The 20742-nt window shown below is 35.1% G+C and overlaps 1 protein-coding gene across 1 annotated transcript; it reads right to left on the reverse strand.

Annotated features, from left to right (window-relative positions):
- Positions 1-88: 88 nt before the first annotated feature.
- Positions 89-20474, reverse strand: LOC136823681 (tolloid-like protein 1). Its single transcript, XM_067079849.1, has 14 exons — positions 20330-20474; positions 16859-16975; positions 16018-16089; positions 15735-15842; positions 5132-5209; positions 4182-4325; positions 3741-3891; positions 2535-2737; positions 2162-2252; positions 1361-1512; positions 1131-1145; positions 812-976; positions 637-660; positions 89-421 (listed from the first exon to the last, which is right to left on the reverse strand). Exons 1-14 carry the CDS (start codon positions 20433-20435, stop codon positions 243-245), a joined length of 1605 nt encoding a protein of 534 aa, XP_066935950.1. The 5' UTR covers positions 20436-20474; the 3' UTR covers positions 89-242.
- Between the last annotated feature and the right edge of the window lie 268 nt (positions 20475-20742).

Here is a 20742-nt window from a genome sequence, read left to right on the forward strand (position 1 = left end):
TTTTTCTCCATTGAAAATAACTTAAAAAACTTAAAATACTTTTAAATGATAATATAATAAATAATTCTTTATATCTATAATAATAATTAATTATAATATCAATATATTTTTTAATAAATCTAAATTTTATTTACATAAGAATTAGAAAATGAATTTTAAACCATTCCTGTGCTCTCCCACTTTAAAGTGATTTTATTCATGAGTTATAATGATCCGTCTGATAACCTAAAACATGAATTTTATCAATCTAACTCCAGGTTAGGTTTCCAGACACACTTTTTCTCAACATCATCAAATTCATGTTCATCAGGACACTCGTAACATCCGAAGTTTCGCTCGAAATAGCAATTAACATAAATATTCTTCAGGTGGACGTGCAGGAATAACCCATTGCTCTTTCCCTTGCACAGATCTTTTGGACCTGAAAAAATAGGAGAAGTAAATTAAAAATTGAAAAGGTCAACATATTTATCCTATTGTAAACCTAATTATCTTAACTTTAATTATTGTATGTATGCTTGCCGAAAACGTAGCTACCCGATGAGATTCAATATAGACATGAATCTTTTTGCTGAATTTGCTTTTTTTTTAACCAGAGTTCTTCCAGGATGGGTCAGAAAATAATACAATGCTTACAATTTTGCTCCACTTTGCAATTTTCTAAAAAAAGAAAAAAGTCAGAAATTGATTAGTGTCTGTCAAGGCTCCCTAGTACTACCTTTGTTGTGAATGAATAATAATGTGATGACTGAAGATCTTTTTGCCAATATCAGCATCAAAAGCTTTCTGCTTAAAAAATAGTAATTCTAACCTGCTTTATTCGCCATACATATTCCACAACGTTTAACAAAAACGAAATTGGTTGGATAACAGGGTTGACAGGACGGCTTCTGATTGGTGCATTTAATATACATGTGACTGTTCGTGTGGTGAGGATAAAAACCATCTGCTTTACCGACACAAAAAGATGGTAGACCTAGAAATGAAAGTTGATAGTTCAGTCAACGTTCGTTTCGGTTATTTCAGTAAACTATACCATGTTATTATTATTTGAAAGAATGTCTTTTATATCCATCACATTTGACATGCTCCAGTCATCGTTGGAAATATATTTCAAAGTTGATACTTACATAATTCTTCTTGATCTATAAAAAAGAAAAGGTAAAAAAATTAAAATCCACTTAACCGATCAGCAAATTATAAATTCAAATTAATAAACAAATCGATCAATAAAATGGAAAGAAGGCTCTAAATTTATTCGTATTAATCCCCATTTCGCACAACTAGTATGTGGCTACCAAACTCATCTTCCCAAACTTCTCCAAGAATCTAATTTCTATTTCTTAAATATACCACTAACCTGCATAAGGTTTCAATGTGGGTACATTTGGACATTTGTAATAAGTGTTCAGTTTGATGATATCTTGCTTTGACAATTCATCTCCACCGAGTTCCAACGTCTCATCCTCTTTCCATACCATTGTGTTTTTACCATTCTTCGAAAACTCTTTACTGAAAAACGATGGGAAAACGTAGAAATACTTTAAGGGAAGAAATTTCTTTCCGCCAAATTTAATTTTCTTTCAATTTGGTCTCTATTTTTCCTTCCTAAAAGCCCTTTTTTCTCTTATTTCAGCTAAAATACTGAAGAAAAATGGGTCGTTCGCCAAAATTAATTCTCGCCAAATTTAGAAATTTTATTAAATCGCCAAAATAAATTCAGCAAAATTGCACTAAACTTTCATGCGCCAAAATTTCTTTTCTTAAGGTATATATTTCCTGGGTAACTTTATACACGTTATTTTAAAAGAACAAACTATATAGAAATATAAGGCTTCGATGACCAAAATATTAAGGCTAAGTTTAGAATATCTTGTGGCTTTGCAGACTTCAAAACACTCGTTTTCTTAGGGAAATTGTAATTAGTACTCCGTCAAAAATGGTGAAAATAAGAACATTTTTAGGCTTTTAGTAAAGGGTTAATCAACTGCTTTTTTTTTCTCTCCCTGCTCTTCAACTTTTATTACTAAGGCAAAAAAAATGAATTGAAGCCAGATCTTTCTTCTGCTCCTATAACGTCTTTTCATAAGACGAAAAGTTGAACTGACAGATAAACCTCCCTTCCAAAAGGAATTGCAAGCAAATGCTCTTTCTGGCTTACTTTTTATATTGCATGATTGATTTTCTGTCGTATGAGCCAAGATTTCTTGATTTTCGAATTTCTTTTCGAACCAGGAATTCGTCTTTGTGTTCTGAAGTTAAAAGAATTGTAGACCGTGTGATTACTTTTTCATTTTTTACTGGACTGTCATCGATCGGCTGACGGAGCTTGAAAAACCGAGATATTATTTTTCTACGCTTTTGCAATATTTTTGCGTCCTCTTCAAAATTCTACTTTACATGTTTTTTTGGTTCAAAGTAGTACGAGTTTCGGTGTTTATACTCAGTTTACTAACAAACGCTGATCAATAGTCTTTGTTTCTAGTCAGTTCCTTCCTGGGATTAATTTTAATCCTAGGAAATCCTTGTCATACCTTCCTCGATATTCTCCGTCAACACTTTCACAAACAGTTGCGAATCATCTCTTTGATGTTCGTGTAAAAAACCAAACACGTGAAAAAGTTCGTGCAGAATTACACGAGTCGACATGCAGTGCTCGTCGTCGCTTGAGTTGAGGTCGATATCTTTCAAGAATACTGCAGAACCCAATCCATAACCTGGTGATACAGTCCTGCACCTGTGCAATGGAATAAATAATAGAATTCACTGGCTGTGTTCAGTCACATAACCTTCATTCAATCCCTGTCACGTGGTTCTTTGGTAGTACAGTGCTGAAAAAGTCTTTGCTTGCATTTTAATAGACTAGTAAACCACGTCGTTGTATTTCGCTGCAGATTACCCATTCAATGGACTCACTGCACGTTCGCTTTCCAAACCACTCTCCCGCGGCAATTTCTATTTTTTTATGAGAACTCTTTATTATAAGCACTATTCATGCGTTCCTGTGTCCAAGGAAAGGCAGATGTTTGCTAGTCTAGCATTTTTTTCTGAGGATCGCGAATTTCTGGGGATAAATATTTCCTAACTTTGCCAGAACTAATTTATTGATAAATATGTTGGTTGTAGAACACCTAAATACTGAAATGAAAGATTGTTACCGTGAAAAGCACATCTCAAAATCATATATTTACGCTGTGCCGACGAATCGAGATTCTATTCATCGCGCAATCAGCGAAGACAAAAGTAACCATGACGACCATCCAAGATCTTGGATGAGCGTCATAGTCGATATTTTTATTCCCGTCGTTGAAAACACAACTTACAAAAAGTCATCAATGCTTTGTAAAAAGAGTCAGTGATAGAGAATCATAACATAAAGTCTGTCTATTATTTCGATTCAATTAAAGTGACATTTCCATAATTAAAAGTTTAGTAATTACTGTTATACATTTGGGGATCATGTAAAAGATTTCTTTCGAAATAAACTCATTTCAACTACACTTGGAGGTTTCTGGGGAATTCGTAAATAGTAAACTGCATACTGATACAGTCTGCTAGACATTAATATGGTAATATTTGCTCTTCATCTTTGATTTTTTCTACAATGATTAGATTGACACATGCGCGATAAAATTTCTATTATTTGTCTTCAGAGGTTACTATTTTCTTTGAAAACTTAACCTCTGATACTCAGGGTAAAAGATTGTCTCTTGAGAAAGAGACTTGTTCTATTTACTTACTCAGAATCTTGTGCTGCGAATATTTTGAGGTAACTTTGTTCTTCCATCTTATTGATTTGTTGGTAGGATAATTCCTTGAACTTTAAACAACTGACGTCTTCAATGCTCTTCATCACCTCTCTGATCTTGTTGTAAGAATCACCGTTAGCTTCTGAATGAGAAAGAATGAATTATTTGTGTGGTGAACAAGGACTGTTGGTGGCTGGATGAAATATACTCGTTGTTCTAACGATTATAACTAGGCAGTTTTGAGGTTCTTTGGTTGTTCGAGAAGATATGTTCTGAGATCATCCTTACTACCTAAACAGCTCAGAGACTATTATACCCATTAAATCATATAGTTATTCCAAATCCACAACCTCGCCCCCAACCTCATGATAACTTTAGTAGCATATAGAACTACAAATTTCCTAAAATCGTAGTGACATTTCAATTACTTACGAAATGATCCTTTTCCTGGTTGTGTCCATATATGGTATGGTATGAGTTTGTTTGGCCAGCGATGCACTTGCTCCAAGACATGCCTTTTGGAACGTCTAAGTTCTCTTTGTTCCACACTCTGGTATTCTCGTGTGGTTGCAATCTCTAAAATGTTGAGAAAGATTGGTAATTCAATATTAGACCACCCATTGCTGACCTCAAAAAATTGATGGCTCTAGGGTTTTCGACCGATTCTATACAGGAGCTCGAATCTCTATCAATAGAATGGTGCCTAAATGTTTGAAGCATAACTGTATAACTGTCACACATTTTCAAGCTGACTCGGATGTATTGGAGCCTGATTTTCAGGATTTTCCTGTATATATTTTAGGGTTTGAGGATTTTGCACATGATGACTTAGCATGGTTAACACTTTCTTAATTTGGAACTCATAACCGTCTCTTCTCATTCAATTAATGTGAATGGCGATGCTAGTGATTCCTTGCACGAAAGTTTGTTTACATTATGCAAAACCACATTTTCCGGTCTGCAAAATTAATGATTTTTATGACGCGAAAAATACATCTTATTCCTCATTTAGAATATTTGTTCCTTTCCTGTAATTACATATTTCGACGTATTTTTATTTACGCAGTTTTGGCGCTAAATGTGTATAGAACACCAAAATTATGTCAAGACAAGTGTTTTAATATTAGAAAGCTCTGGGTGTTTTGAAAGAATTTAATTTTTACGAATCAACACAAATATGTTCTAATAAATATGGCCAAATCGTTCAAAGTCGTCTCCCCTGATTATAACATCCGAGAAAAGTTTTCTCTATAAAGCAGCTAATATTTTTCGTGGATAGCCCAGTAACCTAGGACTTTTATACAGTCTTTTTCTTTTCGATCGAGTGGGAATTCAAACCATAAATGGTTTGTGTAATGCTGACCTGTCAGACCTTTTCTTACCTAAATACCGTTTGATTCTGTCGATTGGGAATGAAAGTTGCGAGTCTTGAAATCGTGGTAAACCATCTGTTGTTAATACTTAAAAAAGAGGAAAAGATTGATGCTCTGTTTAGTCTTTGTGATGGCGTGGTAGGGCGGGATAATGGCGTGACTTATATGATAGACAGAAGCAAAAGGTTCACACTCTCTAAGCCTTCTCCTTGATCATAGATACAACTACAGCGTATTGGAAGGTCAGCTCTTTAATATTTTTACGGACATTACAGGAATTTTCGATATTTCCGAAATCAAGAGAGTGACCGGATTAATATGACAGACAACACATTGACCTTGGAAAAGTGATTAGGCATGTTTACAAAAAAATTGAAAAGAGACTCGCGCCATGCATTTAATTATTGGGAGGAGAAGTTGTTTGATCTTTTCCGCTCTTTAATCACTTTTTAATGACATGATGTCATGTATGTTCGACGCGAAATTAAAACATTGTCTTCGTTTGTGAAAAGCACACGATCGGCTTCCGTAACTTGTGACGTACCTCCATAAATAACCACAAGTAATCATTCACTCTCCTATTTATGACATCTTGAAATAATTTGGAATCTGTTCTTCAAAAAGAGGCCACTTCAACCCGCAAGCACCCTATAAGGCGTTATTTATAGCTTTTGATGTTCGTTTATAGCCTAGAAATGAGTTATCTCTTCCTTTGGTCTATTTCTGAAGGAAAAATAGCGGTCGGACACTCGTGAGATGGGTGTTGCCCCTTATTAAGATATTGCAGCTGTTTCTCGGTTCTGCCCTAGTCTGTTAGACGACTAAATTTAAAAGAAATAAGGCATGCTAAGGAAAACTGAATAATATTGTTGAAATAGCGGGGAAATACTTTTTGCATTTCGCTCTTCAACGATCTCTAATATTTCAACATCTCATAGATTCTTACAAAATTTGCTCAAGAATTTAGAAAATCTTTCCACTTTTTGAAATGAAAACTGGTCTGCAATATATGTCATATATTCTTCAAGAAATGTTCAATACAATATCAATTTTGTTTGTTTTTCAGTTGCCAAAATATCAATTCAAAATGTTTGGATGTTAGCCAGTGTAAGAATCACAGCTGACGTCATATTTAGTACTTCTGATAAATGATATTATATTTTTTGATTTTACTGATGATCGTGAGCGCTTTCAGAAATATCAAAAAGCAATCTAAGGGACTGGATACGAGTTTGGCGTTAACTTAAATGACGTTCAAAACAAATGAGTTCGAGAACTGCGTTCATATCACAATTAAATTCTCGTAGCTCGGCCATCTTATTTCTTGGGAGTTCCGGCACGACGATTTTTACTTGTATATTAGTGTCGTTGTTTTAGCTCAACATCTTTGTTTCCATTTTTATTGTAGGAAAAATAAAATCTTCAGAACTCTTCTCTCCGTCAATTCATTTTCACTGTCATATTTTCTTTTTCGATTGTTTGTCAGAGGTATTTTCATATGTTGATGGAAATTCATATCACAATTAAATTCTCATATCCTCGGCAGAAATTCTCCCTTCTAGAAGTGGTAACCTTATATGTGGGATGTTTAAAGTCAAATTTATGATCGATATCCTATGATCTTCCTATTCGTAGCTCGGCCATCTCATTTTTGTCCATTTTGATATTACTTTTGGACCTGGTTATTCACCCTTGTGTCACATACCCGCTGAAAAATTTGACCAAATTTTCGTGCCCGGTGAGGAAGATTTCCTAGAATTTCAGCATCACTGCGAAATTGAATTTGACTTCATCTCGATTTGAAATTCAATGAAAGAAATTGCACTTCAAAACAAACCCAAATGCATTTTTAAGCTGGAAACAATGGAATCTCTAGATCCCCGTTGGGATTTTGATAGAGATTTTCATCCCCATTGTGGGAAAACGTTCCACCGGGACTGAGAGACAGGGGTGTGTGGTTACAATGAGGTAATTATCAGAATCGTCCCAAAATACGAGGAACCATGTTCATGGAGGAACTGAAACGGTACTGAGAAAACTTCCTTTTTTCCAAGGAAGAATAAACAATAAATCTTACCGAGCATATATATAGTACAGAACCAAGGAATTGCGGTTTTCATTATCATCGTAAAATCAATAGGTAATCAATAAATAAATCAATAATCAATTAAAAGCCTCATTAAGAAAAATCTCTCGTCTCACGTCTCAAAAAACGAAGAGCACCTCATTCAAGTTCTATGTGAGAATTACTCTTTCCCAAAAGGTTGCATATTTCTAACAAATCAGACCGAATATTTGAAAGCTTTTTATGACAACGACATATCAAGTTACCATGGTAACTAGGGGGATGGTAATTACAGAGTCATTAGTGGTTTCCGTAACATTTCTTTGACCTTCTTTTACAATAACTGTTCCGCTTATTTCTTGGGAGTTCCGGCACGACGATTTTTACTTGTATATTAGTGTCGTTGTTTTAGCTCAACATCTTTGTTTCCATTTTCATTTTTATTTTTAAAATAAAATCTTCAGAACTCTTCTCTCCGTCAATTCATTTTCACTGTCATATTTTCTTTTTCGATTGTTTGTCAGAGGTATTTTCATATGTTGATGGAAATTCGTCTATCTATTGCATGTCGTCACGATCTTTAATCGTACACAAAGTCATTTTAAATAGCTATTTTTTCTTGTCATTTAACATTGGCAAAGAAAAAAACTTTTTCAAATTTTATACGGTCTTTTCTCTCCTCAAGCTTCCCTATTTTTCGACTAATTTAAAACTATATTCTCTATAACTCGAACCCGCGCAGGGAACACAAAATCGCTCGAGTGAACCAATTTCGAGTTATTATGGAGTGAGGTTTTGTTAACTGCAAGTATATTTGATTCATAGAGGTTCGAGTTAAAGAGACTACACTGTGCTTTAGAGGTCACATAATCCAGAATCTGAAAGACATCTCAGACGAGGAAAAAGTTAATGATGATAAATTTGAAACAAGTCAGAACCACAAAAAATATGATTTGGATTTTATAATTTCAGCTGAAATGAAAAACGTGTAAGTCGATTTTATAGGCTCAGTTGAGCATCAGTGGTAGCTTCAAACGTTTATCTTATAAAAACACTTCTTGACAGCGGATCTGAGTATTCCTTCTTGTAATATTTTCGCGATTGTGACGTCACATGTTCACATTGGATATTATGAAAAACAGCCTTCCATTTTTCTTACTGCATTCCCGACACAAATCTGATGTCGAAAAAATGTGTCAATAAGAATGAACTGTTTTTTTTCTTGTTTTTTTTTATATATAAGTCTTTGCGATAATAACTTAGCCTGAATAATATACACAATGGAAATATTAATGATAACGATTTAAAATAAAAAAATCCTAAGAGCTAAAAACATTCGCAGTAGACAAAAGAAAACATTGCTGTCTTTTCACCCATCCCCTTTTTCAGCGATGTTTACTTATGTACATTTAAATTTACGGAAAAAAATAAAAGTGAAATGAATTTTACACAAAATTATTTACAGTATTTAAACTTGTAATAATATTTTTCAATGTCTACATTGATAATGTAGTTTTTGACAAATTTTAAGAAACAAAGCTTTGACTTTTTTGTACATGTTTCCTTTAAGTCATTGTTTAAAACATTATTTCACATACCGGGGGGGGGTACTTAGGCAAAAATAGGTGCTGGGTATGTGCGGACGGTAAGGGTCGGGGTTTTCACCTTCAAAGTCTCTCTAAGGGTTATAAAAATCAGGAAATTTCAAAGTAGTCTCTCTAAGGGTGGGAAAAATCACGAATTTTTGAAAAAAAATTTGATTTTGATAGAAAAAATTACAAAAAAGTCTCACTAAGGGTATTTTTGAAAATCAGGGAAAATTTTTCGAAAAAGTCTCTCTAAGGGTCACTTTTTCACTAAAATTTGGTCTCTCTAAGGGTCGGTTTTCGGAGGTCCCGTCCGCACATACCCCTCATTCACCAACCCTAGTACCCTCCCCCCCCCCGGGTCCACATAAAAGGCCCTCTATAGTTAATAGCAAATCTCTTGGTCTTCAATCTAGCATCTTGTATTTTAAATGAATTTCTCGAATAGCGCGTTCGATATTTGTGATTGATTTCAGGAAATTTATTTGTAAATAAATCTGGACAAATCATAGAAAAAACTATGACAAAAATGTCAGCAGATACAATTCGACTTAAACACACACAAGCTACAAAATCAAATCCCCGGATGGGGGCACTGATCTGGACGGCCGACGGGAACATACCGCTTGAGTTTGAAAAGTGGACCCTGTCAGGTATGAATGTTTGGTAAATTTGGGACCCTGTCAGAAGAAAAAGTGAAAAAAAATTCCCGCGTTTTCATCCTGAAAAGTGGCAAAAATGACGAAAAGCAGTGAACGTGTTCTGGATAGGAACTAAATGGAAATAACTTTCTCATTTCATTTACTCTATCTTCGTAGAAGATACAAAGATTATTTTCAATGAGGCAGTTCTATCTTCGAAACCCACCTTCTCTCTTCACCCAAAGTATAGAAAAACTCAAAACTACCCACACCTATGGGCAACCTCGTCCCCGTGTATCCCAGGCTTTATTTACGTTACTAATTGACGCCAGAGAATTATCTAGCGCTATCAGTAAGAATCAAAAAGCTAATAATACGCAGGGATCGAGGTTGACCTATGGGTTTATACTCATTTTATTAAGCTTAGTAGGCAGGTTACATCATTAACATATATCTATTTTTTTTACGATTCCTCTAAGACCTTATAAATATTTGTAAATGAGTTTCCTTTAAAACGAAAGGAATCTTTTCCCCGACTCCCTTGTGTGCAACACGGTAACTATTCAGTCATTAATAATATTCAATCTTGATCGATTGGATACGGAGCTTTCATCCAAGATAGATGATTGTCATAGTTATTTTGTATGCGCTGAACTGCGTGCTGAGAATAAAATCCTAATTTGTTAATCACTACACAGTGCATTATTCATTCAGGTCAAAAAATTTGTCTGTACACAGACCCAGTACCTGCGGCTACTAATTTCAAAATTCATTACCGTATATTGCCATACATACTACGAAGCGATAAACTTGAGATACACTCTGGTACATAGGCGTAGCGAGATACCCTGCAAAATTTATGAGGGAGTGCAGACGTTTATGACACATTTATTATCTTTTGATAAAACAAAGACAATAATTACAGGGTCGTGAAAATCGCTCTCATCCATAAATTTTGCAGGGTATCTCGCTACGCCTATGGGCACAGAGTACTCAAAAACCCGTTTTTGCATTTTTCTCTTGATTACCCAACCCTAGACGATCCTATCGTCTACACAAGATCACTAAAAAAGGGAATAGTTTAGGAGAGGCGTGATAAATTCGGGTGGAGTAAGCAATGGCGGAGATGTTTACAGTACTAGCTAATAGCTAACTCGAAAACTTGTGAACGAAAAATAAATTCCGAGTTAGCTAACTCGAAAAAAGGTTTTGTGATAAAGAAATTCGAGTTAGCTAACTCGAAAAGGTTTTTTCTCGAAATATATTTTTTGAAAATGAAAAATCGAGTTAGAGTCGAGTGACGTCATAATTCGCACTTTTATGACGTCATAATTTAGCTAACTCGAAAATTGCTAACTCGAAGTTTTCTAACTCGAAGATTCCGGGCCTCCTTTTGGCGGGATAACTTGGTGGATAAATGGCGATGTTGCCAGAGGGCTAGCCCGGGGTCCACTTAGAGCTTTTTTATGGACTTTTTGGCGCTGATAAGTGGCCCGGTAGTATATGGTAATATGCTTTTGCCTAGGCGGACTGTAAAACAGTCCGCCAGATTTTAGTTGTTTTTGGAAGGTAAAAACAGTATGAAGCAATATTTTTATTTGAGAATAAGGGATTGCAAATCTGTTAATCGTGTTTGTTTCTCATTTTTGATTATATCCTTCAACTCCAAGTAGTTTTATTGTTATCTTGATTTTTAATTTTTTTTTTCAAAATGGCGACCTCGCCAAATGCTCCTAGTCTACTTCTATCAGGGGGGATCGGGTTCAATAATCCGAAATGATAAGCTGTCGTCGAACATAGAGGTCGTCGTCGCCGCGTATAGAGGCCGTGGTCGGACATAGAGGTCGTCGCCGGACATAGAGGTCGTGGTCGGACATAGAAGTCGTCGTCGTTCATAGAGGTCTCAGCCCAATTTTTTTCGGTCTTTATTTTATAAGTTCTGGTCTGGAAATTTGACAACACAGTCTTCAAAATAACACCTTATCGTATTTGTGTATAGCAAAGTCACGGCAGAACGTCGTCTTCTTCGATAACATAGAGGTCTTGGCCGGACATAGAAGTCGTCGTCGAACATAGAGGTCTTGGCCGGACATAGAGGTCGTCGTCGAATATAGAGGTCTTGGCTGGACATAGAGGTCGTCGTCGAACATAGAGGTCTTGGCCGGACATAGAGGTCTTGGCCGGACATAGAGGTCGTCGTCGAACATAGAGGTCTTGGCCGGACATAGAGGTCGTCGTCGAACATAGAGGTCTTGGCCGGACATAGAGGTCTTGGCCGGACATAGAGGTCGTCGTCGAACATAGAGGTCTTGAGTAGTATGTATATGATAGTTCTACTCCAGCATGCTCAAAGTGAGTGACTCAATGTGTGAAAAACGACTCAATGTGTGAAAAATGACTCAATGTGTGAAAAACGACTCAATGTGTGAAAAACGACTCAATGTGTGAAAAACAACTCAATGTGTGTGAAAAACAACTCAGGTGTGAAAAACGACTCAATGTGTGAAAAACGACTCATTGTGTGAAAAATGACTCAATGTGTGAAAAATAATTCTGAAAATGTGCTCCCAGAAATCTAATTTAAGCTATGGGTAAATATTTCACCTTATTCATTAGCGAGAAAAATGAGCTTCGTTCGAGTTTGCTCTAAGATCTGGACTTGGTTCACTACTAGAGGATTTCTTTACTCCCTTGGATTTATCTTTTTTACACTATCTCTCTGTTAAACAATGGCAACACCAAATCAAAAAAGAAGTTTATCCTGTCCAGATGCTCCAAAAAAGAAACGGTGTTTCAAGAGCAGAATTTCAAGGTGGAAGAATGACAGAACCTTAAATTTCAATGTTGTAAACTACTTTGATCAAGAAGAGGAATTCTTTATCATAACTCAAAAACTTAGTGGGCAACATACCAACTCGATCATTTTCTCTCCTGACAAAGCTGATCTTCTCATCGCTAATGTCACTGGTTATCTTTTGGAATGGAAACGAAAGAAGTTCAAAAATGAAATGCAAAACGTGTTTTTTAAGATCATGCGAGAAAAAGTCTTGCAAGTGCGGCGAGAAATGTGTGAAGGATGTTTGGAGGACTACCCAAGTCAACTTCATCACTACTGTCTCACAACGGAGACTAAGCAATTTGTAGAAGATGCATTTTCGAATCTCCTTAAAGTGGTCGATGAAGAGGAAGCCAACGAAATTTGCAACAAGACGCTACAGATGAATGGTGAAATCAAATATTCCAAACAAGAACTCTTAGTTGATGAACAATGGGTCAGAAATTTGAAACAATTAATTTTAAAATATTTAAATTGTTAAATTATTTTATTACTCATAATATACCGTTACATAAAATTAGAAAATAAATAAATAAAGCTATAAATGAAATAATCAAATTGTTGTCTTTACATCTGTATTGATCTCTTATAGAAAAATGAATGTCATCAATATAATAAATCAGCGTGTTAATATAATCCACGTGTTCGATTTTCTTTTGTTGGGTACAGTTCTTTACACCTTTTGCTTTCTTTGATTGAATTGAGACCAGTCTCTTTTTATCTTTGTAGTGAGCGTGATGGTACATTGAGTACATCTTCGCTTTTAACTTGATAATACTCTCATTCAGCAAAGCCTTAAAAATAACTCACTTTCGTCTTACTTACATTAAGGCAGCTGAGCTTGACGAAAACCTCAAATAACTTCAATAAAATACCTTGAAGACTTTCAAAAAGCGAACGTTCCCAAATTCATTCTTTACAATTAAAAATAAGACGTCATTGTTTTCTTTAATCTGAATTACTGATGCCTTGGTCATTTTTTTATTACAATACTCCATTTCATTTATATTTATACATTTCTTCTAGCTTTTGTTAGTGCTAACATCCTTGTCCTGTTACTTTTATTCTTAAACAACGTAGCTGAAACTTAAAGCATCATATATATTATCATGATGTTTCAGTAACCCTACCTTACGCTAAATGCTTGACCTCGGGTGAAATGATTGACCCAAAGAATAAAAGAAATAAAATACAAGTATAATCTAATCAGAGAGCAATATATTCAGAGCTTTAATGAAAATACAAGTGTCCATTACAGAGATCGATTCGTTTCATTCTTTCATTTCATCATTTGAAAATTGAATTATTTGTCGATGAATCAAAAACCGACGTTTTTCAATGGCAAAATCCAATGCTTCCTCAAAGTCCATATCTTCTTCGTCTCTAACTCTTTGCAAAGTTTGCATGGGGTTTGCATGATGGCTTTATGAGTTATATTCTTTTTCATTGCCCGGAGAAAAAGGATCTTGTATTTATAAATTTCATTAATTGATAAACCAGTCTCTTCGCATTCGTTGAACATGGTCTCCCAGATATTTATCGTCTCTTCATCACCTTGAGATTGTTCACTGTCATCAGAATCTTCATCATTGGACATTGACTCACTGTCTGGATAATCCTCATCTTCTTCCTCTTCAGATTCTTCAGGGTGGGCTTTTGCAACATGGCGATTGTAGTTGCTTTTTGTGGAAAAGGTCTTTTCGCAATCGTCACATTCGTACATCGTCGCCCTTGGTTTTAAACATTATGAAGAAATGGAATCTTTTCTTGCCAATTTATAGGTCAAATGCAAGAGGAATCCGATAAAGGGTTTCTCTTTAGGATCTTGGATTCTTCTTCTTCAATTGAATACGCTCATGTCTTTTTTTTCTTTTCTTTACAATCGATTTTGGGACTAAGCTAGCTTGATCGTATTCTACATTTCCTAGTCTATTTTATTAATTATTTTGGGATTATTACCTAGTTTTTGTTTGGGATTACCTTATCCCTATTAAAGATTACCTAATCCCTCTTTGGGATTACCTAATCTAAGGCAATCCTTTTTGAGATCACCTAATCCATGTTTAAGATTACCTAATCTTTAATTGGGATTATACTGAATCCATGTTAATATGTTTTGGAGATCACCTAATCCCTGTTTAAGATTACCTAATCCTTCACTTAATCTCTCTTTGGGATTACCTAATCTCTGTTTGGGTTTACCTAATTCAAGCTAATCCTTATCTCAGATCACCTAACCCCTATTATAAGATTTCCTAACCCCTCTTTGTAATTACCTGATTCAAGTAAATCTTTTAGAGATCACCCAATCCCTTTATTACTAGATTACCTAATCCCTCTTTGGGACCAACTAATCCTCATTTGAGATTATATAATCCCTTGGATTTTTTCTTCCAATTCACATCAATAACTGAAATCGCTGGGCGGGGAACGCCTCCGGCGTTCCCTGTACCACTACTTACCAAAGGTTTTCCTTTTTGTTAAAAAGGAACGCCGGAGGCGTTCCCCGCCCAGCGATTTCAGTTATTGATGTGAATTGGAAGAAAAAAACCAAGGGATTATATAATCTCAAATGAGGATTAGTTGGTCCCAAAGAAAGGTCTCATTTTGTCCCAGTCTTCTTGATAAGCTCTTGATCTATCGTGCCAGGACTTTTTTTTCTTTTTAGATTTCACAAACTTTTTGAGTGTCTCAAACCAGCTGTTAATCTGATTTGCTGAAATTAAGGTTGTGAATAATAATATAATAATTGAATTTGAACTCTTAAAACAAATAAAAAAATCTTCAGATTGAATAAAACGATGGAAAAATCCTTTTCTTGCCATATTTCAGAAGAGGGTCACTACCCCCAAGCCTAAAGCAACAGTTTTACGCTACCTTTCCCTCAAAATTTTCCCACTGTCAAGGCATTATTCACTACCCATATTAAGTAAAAGGTTAGCAAATAACCCCTTGGTAGTAGTCATTTGATTTTATTTAATGTATTCCAGAAAAGAAGTTGGGACCACTTTAATCCAATATAAGGCTAAAAAAGTAGAATTTTACAGGAAGATGTGTACAGTACTGTTCAAAGAACTTTGTTGATATGCTAACATCTATTGAAAAACTCCCTTTTTTACGAGAAGTTCTCTTACCCCTCGTCTTTTTGCAATTTTCAGCATATCCCTCTCTTTATAAATGGGGTGCAAACTATATTTGGGGTTAAGGTTTTGTTGATTCAACATTGCCTGATATCAACTATTGTGACATCAATTTGACTTTTTATCACTAAGAAGATATGTTATGGTGTAAGGTCAATCTTTCTATATTAGTGACATAACAATTGATTTTATATTTAGCCAAAAGAACCCTATCTCCATCAAATCCTTTACTGCAAATCAAAAACTACACCAGAATAAGCATAGGTTTCAGCTTATACAAAAGAGATGCCATCAAATCTGAGCCCCCCTCCCTTAAATATGAAAATTGTATTTCTTCAACTTACTCATTGGTTCAACATTATCTTCAATATCGTTGGCATCATTCCCAGAGTCAGTGCCATCTAGTTGCTCCTCCATAAATTCATCTTGAAAGGATACTTCATTTGAAGGTTCTGGAAATGAAGTATTCAAAGATACTAGGAGGAATGAGATAATAATTTTGATGTGTAATAACAGTCAGTATAGTCTAGTTCTACATCTATTTATCATCATTGTGATTTGTCAGCTTCCATTATTAAGATGAAGATGATTTTAATCAAAAAAAATAAAATATGTTTCAACTCAAACCTGGGATTTTATTATTTGATTTTTTGTTTTCAGTGTTTAGTCTTTGTCTTTTTGGTTTGTAGATTCTTTCACCTAAGAAAAATCAAACTAATGTATTTAGGTGATTCATGTCATTAGATATTTCAATCAGATAATCATTTTGAGATTAAATTAATTTTGGATTTGTAAACAAGACAAATCAAGGCAATAATGACACAAATAAATTAGGAGCTAAAATCACCAGTATTAAGTCTGTATATAAAAATTGACAATGGAAACAAATGATCTTGTTAATTTGAGTTTATAAGATGTGTTTTTGTGCTTGTTTAAATGATATTTGCAAGTAATTTGATCACATAAAAATTTTGCAGAAAAGATTTCGAGAAATGAAAAAAGAAGAAGAAATATCAACTTTTGGTAAAATTACCATATGTTCAGAACATTGAATCTTCAATCTTAGAAAATTCTCACTGGGTAAAAGTTTCTAAATATATTTATAAAAAAATACAGCTCAATATTGACAACTGATCATTGGAGTACAAAAAAACATCCAATAACAACAAAAAGCAACCTTTAAGTCAACCTGATATAAGGTCATTAAGAAATTTTGACTGAATATATATGTTTTTCAAAGAAATTTTCCTAGTGATCAGAGAGAATTGAGATTGAAGATTCATTGATAAGAAAATGGCAATTAAGAAATAGTTCTATTAGAAGTCTACTTTATTTCTTTATTTTTCATCTTTATTTTCAAAAATTGTTACAGAAAAATTCAAGAATAATTCTCACTGACAAATATCTTATTATACAAACAAGCTTGGGATTGTAATCTAATATCAAACGTTTTAGTTGTTTACACTACCAGTTTTAGAACATCTTTTGACTTCAACAAAACAAATCTTTGATGTCTTCTTCTTTGTTCTTTGTTTTGCTTTGAGTGCCTTATTTGTAGATAATATCTTTTGCATTAAACCAAGACCTAAGGAAAAAAAATCATACCTAAATCTAACAAACCAAAACATCAATGAAAAGAATTAACTTCAGAAAAAGAAAAGTCAATTAGAGATAAATATATTTTGATGCTTTAAATTTATATAAAATTGATATTCACAATTTAAACAACAATTTACTTAAATCCGGAAACTATAACTCCAAACTCAACTCTATAATTTACAAATACCTTTATCAAGATAACTTCAGCTCCAGATGAATAATCAAGTGATTATGTTCATCAGGTAGTTGTTAACAGAGTCAGGATTGAAGAACCCTATCCCCTTTGCTTTTGGCGCTAGGCATGGTTTTAGGTGGAGCACCAAATCAACTCTCGGCTCCCAGCTACTCAAGGCTTAGATCAGAGTACCTGATCTAATCTATGCATTTGCTGAATTGGCAATGGTGACAGCTGATCAAAGCTAACATTCTTAGATTAAAAGGTGAATGCCCGGACAGAGCTACCCAGTTGTAACTGATTTGTAAGCTTCCTCTGCAGTAAGAGATTTAAAAATCCTACATATTACGTTTAACATAAAAACCATAATATTTTATATATAAAACCTCCTTCCTATGTGATTTTTTTTAGCTTTACTGTGTGCTTTACAATGTTCATAGTTCGGACCACCCCTCCTTTCTTAATGGGAGAAGAGGGGGATCAGAAATTTTCGTCAAAAAGGGGAGAATTGCAAGGAAGGGGGGCTTACATATATAATGTAGATTTTTTGCAAGCTGTTATAAAATTTGATCTTCATGAAAGGAAGTTTTCTGTTTGAGTAGTAGTAGTCAAAAAGAAGCACTATGTATGAGTGGTTAGGTAGACAAAACACTCAATATTTTCCAAACTTAAAAAGCGCGAAAACCTTGGGGGATCGGCATTGTTCAAGCTTGGCGGGGGATGCCAAGAAGGGGAATCAGACCCCCTTCCGCACTGATGTTAGTTTGCAGAGGGGTATGAAACCCCTAGGTTTATTTCACACCCCCTATATACCCATCCTCTTTCTAAAATGAAACCTTACCCCCTCCTTTTTGCAGAAAATCTAAACTCGCTCTATGCGCTATCAAAGTGATCAAAGAGTACCAAATGCATACAGTCATGAGTTAAAAAGTTTATAGTATAAAATTATAACTAGCAGCTTAGCATTTTTATTAACATGATATACTTTTGTGTTTTGATGGTACATATTTTTACTTTAATACAGACTGTAACCATTTGTACATGATAAAGTTGACCAAACTCTCTGACCCCCTTTCTTATTTGATCCCCCTACAATCCCATCCCCTAGTTTTTTTTGGCAAATCCTTGTACGGCCCTGAAAAGGGTCCCAAAAAAATTGACATCCCCAACATTGAAAAGGGGGTCAATCTATGTGTTATCAAGCGAATCCAAACAAAGCTCATTTAAAGTTGTGTATTTTCCAGCTGGTTTTACTTGCATCCACTGAAGTATGGAGAAATTAGTTAGGATGCGGTCAAGAAAATTGTTCTGTTTACGTCACCTGCCCACATAATATTTTCCACTGATTTTCCAATGTGAAGAAGTGAAAAAAATCTGGAAAAAGCAAATTGTGCTTTTAATGTACGTGTAAAGCTCTTTTTTGTCTCTCTTCTAAAAAAAAAACGCCCTAATGAATAATTCAGAAATTATGTAATGAAAATACCTTAAAGCAGATGACCAGCCGTTATAAACCTGGTGCTGTGGTATAGTGGTAGTCGACCTTGGCTTCTGTGCAGGGGGCCAGGGTTCGATTCCCACTCACAGCAGTTCACTTGGCAAGTGAACGTTCCTTCGCCTGGGTCAACCCATGCCATGTGAGGGGAAATGGGTAGTCAGTTCAAGGTGCTGACAGGACGCTCATCAGTAAGCGTCTATAGTTGCGAGAATAAGCCTCTAAAGCCTCCTGTAACTCAACCAGAAAGAAATAGAAATACCTATGCAGTGTCCCTGCCACAACTAGAAAGTACACAATGCAATCATTAGGTTGCAAAGTCTGATGATTGCATCTCTTTCTAGCTTGCTGCACGGACACTTTTATAGGTAACAGCTGTAAGGAAAAAACTTAGCTAACCCTAACCCTAACCCTAACCCTAACCCTAACTCTAACCCGTTTATTTTCTCCTTAAAAAAGGAGTCTTATTGTACAGGAACAAGATCTGCTGTCTTAAAGATAGCTTGGATATCCAAGCTCTACAAAGTTCTGAAATTCAGAGCTTGGTGTACCTAGTTAAGTCTATAAACCCAGGGTCGACGAATCTTTAGCTGCGTGCAATCATTGTTGTGACTTGTGTGCATGCGTTGCATTCAAAAATTTGAATGCAAATCGAGTTAGGTAAACCAGGCGGTGAACATATAAACATCAAAATCAATAAAAAAGTTCACAGACTGGATGTCCAGGCTATCTTAAAGACAGCCAAGACAGCATAGTGACACAGTGAAATTTCTTCAAAAGTTTGAGGAAAATAAAAACTTGTTTAACATATGGGTGCTTTTTCTTCTTAACAAAATTGCACTTTCAAGCGTGGATGTTGTCTGATGTCCAGACGGTGTCAATCGAACAACTTCGAACAAAAATCGCAATCGAACCAATCGAACGTAATCGAATGCGATCGAATAATTGCGATTCGATTGTCGAACGTAATCGAATCTCAATCGAACGGCCGATTCCTGGGTAATATTCGATTGCGTTCGAGTAAGGTTAGATTGGTTCGATTGATTGTTGACTATGTTCGATTGGTTCGATTGATTGTCAATTACATTGAATTAATCTTCGATTTCGTTCGATTACGATTATGCTCGATGAGTTTGATTGCGATTAAATTAAATTGGATCACTCTGTTAGAGCTTCTTAGCGTGGGCGGCTGAGCGCTTAAGTACCATACTAATGACTAAAGCGAATAAAATCTAATACAATTGAATACAATCGAACGTAATTGAAGCAATCGAACAGAAATCCTGAGTAATATTCGATTGCGATTCGATTGCGTTCGACAATCGAATTGCAATTATTCGATTGCGTTCAATTGCGTTCGATTGATTCGGCATTCGATTCGTTCGATTGACAACGTCTGGTGATGTCTGACCCATTTTCAATTTCCTCCATGATATTTCAAACATTTCAAATTTTCCAGGCAACCAGGGAAAGGCCTGTGCAGGGAAGGTTAGTTAAACCCAATCTCAAACTTCCATACTATTATGCTAATGCCATAACTACCTAGTTAGTGTTGTAGACGTAGTACTCTGGTACTAAAAGTAGGCAAGTAGTAGGGTACGTTGTTAGCTATAAAGTAGTAGGTAGCTAGCTACAGAAAATCGAATTTAATTTTTAAAAAATTTTTCACTTACTTGTCTTTTTAGGTTGTCTACTTGTTGTCTTGGTTGTTGAGGAACATTGATGCTGTCTACTTTCACTAAAATCTTTTGATTCTTTTTTGGCTTCTTCCATGTCCATTTTCTGGCTTTTCTGACAAAGCCGAATACTAAAATACTACCATTGGTGGACAGTACCGGATTTCGTTTCCTCCGTATAATGTATATTTTGACCTAGTTCCGTATACTATGTTATTAAATCAATGATATCAATGTATTTTACGGCAAAATCCATAACCATGATAATCATTGATTTAAAGATCGCGCCTATGTTGGTAAAAGATATAGCATCTTGAAGGTCAACCAGTATTTTGGAGCCCTAGAATCAGCATGGACAAAAGCGAAAATTCTAAATATGAGAAAAAGCAAAAAATCTTGGAATTCTATTA

The sequence above is a fragment of the Clytia hemisphaerica genome, unplaced genomic scaffold, assembly GCF_902728285.1.
Source record: "Clytia hemisphaerica strain Z4C2 unplaced genomic scaffold, Clytia hemisphaerica genome assembly, whole genome shotgun sequence".
NCBI classification, from domain to species: Eukaryota; Metazoa; Cnidaria; class Hydrozoa; order Leptothecata; family Clytiidae; genus Clytia; species Clytia hemisphaerica.